At 56.7% G+C, this 4,740-nt stretch overlaps 1 protein-coding gene across 1 annotated transcript in view; it reads left to right on the forward strand.

Moving 5' to 3' along the window:
- Positions 1–495: 495 nt before the first annotated feature.
- Positions 496–4,740, forward strand: part of FAM109A (family with sequence similarity 109, member A) — a 6,310-nt gene continuing 2,065 nt past the window's right edge. The window contains exons 1-3 of the mRNA XM_014547705.1: positions 496–879; positions 2,333–2,475; positions 4,332–4,736. Coding sequence (XP_014403191.1) covers positions 4,356–4,736 — 381 coding nt within the window. The 5' untranslated portion in view covers positions 496–879; positions 2,333–2,475; positions 4,332–4,355. The remainder of the gene's footprint in view (positions 880–2,332; positions 2,476–4,331; positions 4,737–4,740) is intronic.

The following is a 4,740-nucleotide window of genomic DNA, read 5'->3' on the forward strand; positions in this document are numbered from 1 at the left end:
CGGCAGGGGAGCCCTCTGCTGGGGATCTGCCTCCTTGCGATCCCACATCAGGAGTCATTTTCCTTTAGGGACCCCGGCTGCCCGGGCGAGCTCGGCAGGTGGGGTACGTGCCCTTGACTGGATTCGAACCCGGGATCCTGCAGTCCGCCCTCCCGCCCCCAGCCCCTAAGGGACCTCCGGGGACAAGCCTCCGCTTGGCACCCGCATCTCGCTGCCGGCTGTCCTTTAGGGAACTCGGGAGCGCTCCCACAGGGCACACAAAGGGCAGAGGGCTGCGAGGAGCGGCGGCCCTGGAGACCCAGCCCCGAGGATGGGCAGCGGGCCGCCTCCAGCCCGGGCCGGCTCCTGGTGTCCCTGTGGCCGCTGCTTCGGGGCTCCCAGCACTTGTTTTCATGCCTGTACTTGCCACGCCCTCCCCCCCACACCCTCTGCTAGGGGACACCTGTGGCAGCTGGATTCAACCCCAGGACCTGTGGGGCGGTTTCTTTCCTCGATTGAGTGCCAAAGGCCAGGCCTCAGTTTCTCCGGAGGCCAGGATTCTGGGCCAGCTGTGTCCCCGGGACCTTGAGCTCACTTGTCTGTGGGATTGCTTCCCCAAGTGCTCACTACCTGCTGAGCGTTTTGCAAAATGGCTCTTCAGGCCCATTTATCGAACCCTCTCCGGAGGGATGGGTGTTAATGTTCTCGTTTCTTAGGTGAGGCTGTGAAAACGCCGACTCGCAGCGGCAATATGTTCGATGCCTTTCCCCGAGTTGGGCATCGGGCTTTCCTCATTTTAGCTCATGGAATCCTCTCCAGAGCCCACTTGGCAGATGAGGAAACTGGGGCTTGGAAAGGTGAAGTGACTTTCTCAAGACCCTCCAGCCTGGACTGGTCCAAGTGAGAACGTGGCTTTGGGGCCAGGCCCCCCAGCAAGCAAGTTTGACATGCTTGCCCTACAGCTTTCTGCCAGGCCAGGGGCTGTTGCGTCAGCAGCACTGCCTACAGTGGACTCTGAACTTCTTAGAAGCAACAGGAGTGTGGGGAGATCAGCCAGAACTGTGCCCCTCCGTTTCCTGGTTCTTGCTAGGGCTGGAAGAGGGGCCATGGGCAGAGTGGTTCCCGTGTCTCAGGTGACCTTGGGCCGGGCGGGCCCCATTTTGGGCAGTGAGCGGAGGAGGGCTGCCGAGTGTGAGGGAAGTGGCTCTAGGCGCAGGTAGTGGGGAGACCCCAGGAACAGCCCCTTGGAGCCAGTTGTCTGGAGCCTGCGATCCTGGGCACAGTGTCGTACCTTTGGGCAAGTTACTTAACCTTTCTGTGTCTCAGTTTCCACATCTATTAATGTGGGATGGGAACAGACACCTTCTCAACAGAGTTGTTGAGAGATTTAAGATGACTGTTTGACTCATTCTATAGGTATTTGAGCACCAACTATATGCCAGGCACTGGAATTCAGACAAAACAACAACAACACACAAACAAAAAACCAACACCAAACCCTGCCCCCCTAGAGCAGGCAAAAATGACCCAGGTAATTTCAGGTTGGGGTACAGGAGAGTGACAGGAAAGTCTCTTATCTAGGGTGGTCAGGGACTGCTTCCCTGAGGAGGTGATGGTCAAGATGAAACCGGAGGATGTGTCAGCCATGAGAAGAGCTGGGAAGGGCATCCCAGGCAGAGGGAACAGCCAGGGCAAAGGCTCTGAGGTGGGAATGTGCCTGATGTGTTTGAGGAACAGCAAGGAGTCCACGGTGGCTGAAGCTGAGTGAGCAAGGGGGACAGAGGTAGGGGAAGGAAACTTGGAGGCCATGGGGAGGACTGAATTTTATACGGAGAGAAGTAGGGAGTCCTGGGAGGGTTTGGAGTGGTGGAGGGATATGGTTGTATTTAGTTTTAAACAGGATCTTTCTGTGGGGGAATGGGTTTCAATGGGATCAGGGGAGGGGCTTGGGAAGGAGTTTGGCTCTTACCCTGAAGAACATGGACAGGGAAGAGGCAAAGGTAGAGGCAGGGAGACCCATGAAAAGGCTCCTGGAGCTGTCGAGGGAGTGGTGATGGGGGCCTCGAATGGGGAGTGGCAGTGGGTAGAGATTAGGCCACTGATTTGGAAGAGGTTGGAGGGAGATCAGTTGGACTTGATGAGTGGTCAGAGTGGGGGTGACGGGAGAAGCCAAAGGCCATTTGCTGAGACGGAGTGCTGAGGGGAGCAGATGGGGAGGTGAGAAGAACGTCAAGAGCTACCGCTGCTGAGCACGTACTGCACGCCCAGCACCATGCTCAGAAACTTCTTTGTAATCACTGTGTCAACGTCACAAAAATCCTGACTGTGGTGCTCTTATGATCCTGTTTTACAGATGTGGAAATAGAGACCCAGAGAGGCTTAAAGCTTGCCTGAGGCCACACAGCCTGGACACTACAGAGCTGACATTTCAACCCAGAGAAGAGCAAGCCGAGAGCAGACTGGGCAGAAGGCAGGGAAGGAGCGGTGGCCTGAGAGGTAGGAGGGAAATGGGACAAATAGGGTGGGTGGTTCCTGAGAGAAATAGGGCTGGGGGCCACATGGAGCTGGGCTGTTGAGGAAAATGCATGAAATGCAGAGAAAGAAACTGAGGCTCAGAGAAGGGCAGCCCGTGTCTGAAGTCACACAGTACAGGGAGGTAGAGCCTTCTGGGCCTCTAGCCTTGGCCTGGCTGCTAGGTCAGGACAGTCTCACCTTAGCTATGAAATCACAGCTTGTGGTACCTCTTCCAGGAAGGCCTCCTTGACTGCCTAGGTGATTCAGTTGGGAGCAGTTGCTCCTTCCACCCTGGGTCAGGTTGAACTGCTCTCAGGAGAGCTACCACCCATACCTCATTCCTCCAGGCCCTGAGTAAAGCACTGCCCAGGCTGGGGAATAAACATTAATTGAGCACCTACTGCATTCCAGGGACTTCACATACGTCGTCTCTTGAAAAACGCAGCTATTGTCCTATGTAGAGTGAGGCTGTGATTGCAGGAGCACAAGGTAGGTCCTCACAGTGGCTGTGGAAAATCCCAAAGGAAGGTGTGGTCGCATTAGGGGCCCACCTATCACCTCCCAGTAAATGCTACCTGGCCAGTGCGGCCCTTCTTCATGTGCTCCTCAGGGAAGTGGATTAAATCTCTGAGCCAAGTGCCCAGTTAGATTCTTCTACTTTGGGTCCACGATGCTCCCCCCCACCCCCTTCCTATAACTGTGGGCCAAGCTCAGGGCCCCTTTTCTGGACTTTTTCGCCACAATCTTTTCTGTCGGTCTGACTGCTTCCGCCGCCTCTCCCCTTCCTCCTCCTGCTCCAGCGTCACGGGCCTCCTGGCTGTTCCTCAAGCACATTAGCAGGTTCCCACTCCAGGACCTTCGCACTGGCTGTTCCCTCTGCCTGGCCTGTCCCAGGGCTCCCTCCCTCCCCTCTAGGTATCTGCTCAGATGTCACCTTCTCAGTACAGCCTTGCTGTTCCCTCAGCCTGGCCTGTCCCAGGGCTCCCTCCCTCCCCTCATTTAGGTATCTGCTCAGATGTCACCTTCTCAGTACAGCCTTCACCCCCAGTCAAATCAAACACTCCTCTTGTCCTCAACACGCCTGACCCCTTCTCCGTATTAGATTTTCTCAGCACTGAGAACCAGACCACCAGGCAGACTCATTCTAGCCGTTTGTTAATTTGCTTCCCTTTTCACTTGCCACTAGCATGTCGGCACCACGAGAGCAGTGACCCTCTTCATCTTGTTTGTTACTGTATCAAGTGTCTAGAACAGTGCCCGGCACACAGAGGGTGCTTAATAAATGTTTGCCAAACCAAGTCCCTGCACCCCTCTGAAATAGGTTCTGCTCATGTCGTTATATCCCGGACAGGCAAATCAGAGCTGAGTTATGAAATCAAAACTGGGACCAGAAAGGGACCACAAAAGGTCAGCCCCGCTGGTCCCCAGGGATGAGGCCTGGGTTTCAATTTCAGCTCCACCCAACTTGCTTTGTGACCTTGGGTGCGTGACTAACCTCTCTGCTTTGTTTCCCCATCTGTCAAATGGGAATCAGGCTAGTCCCTGCCAACTAAGGCTTGCTGCAAGATGAGTTAAGATGCATAAGAGGCTTCGCATGCAGTAGGAATCCCCAACATTATTTTGGGGGGGAGAACGCAGGAGGGTTGAGCCTGGCTCTGGTCCTGAGAGCTGTGTGAGCCCGGGCAGGTCACTTCCACCGTATGAGCCTCAGTTTCCTTATTTGTGAAAGAGGGGTATTGAGTGCTGTGGCGCCGGAGGGTGGCTGGGAGGTCAGGATGAGGCAGGGGGTGATCTGGCAGCAGTGGCCACGTTAGTGACAGCTGACCCGGTGTGGGCAGGCCCTGAGCTCCCTGCAGGCCGCCATGAAGCTGAACGAGCGCAGCCTGGCCTTCTACGCGACCTGTGACGCCCCGGTGGACAACGCGGGCTTCCTGTACAAGAAGGGCGGCCGGCACGCGGCCTACCATCGGCGCTGGTTCGTGCTGCGCGGGAACATGCTCTTCTACTTCGAGGACGTGGCCAGCCGTGAGCCCGTGGGCGTCATCATCCTGGAGGGCTGCACTGTGGAGCTAGTGGAGGCTGCTGAGGAGTTCACCTTCGCCGTGCGCTTCGCTGAGGCTCGGGCCCGCACCTACGTGCTGGCCGCTGAGAGCCAGGCCGCCATGGAGGGCTGGGTGAAGGCCCTGTCGCGGGCCAGCTTCGACTACCTGCGGCTGGTGGTCAGGGAGCTGGAGCAGCAGCTGGCTG

The sequence above is a fragment of the Myotis brandtii genome, unplaced genomic scaffold (assembly GCF_000412655.1).
Source record: "Myotis brandtii unplaced genomic scaffold, ASM41265v1 scaffold482, whole genome shotgun sequence".
Taxonomy (NCBI): Eukaryota; Metazoa; Chordata; class Mammalia; order Chiroptera; family Vespertilionidae; genus Myotis; species Myotis brandtii.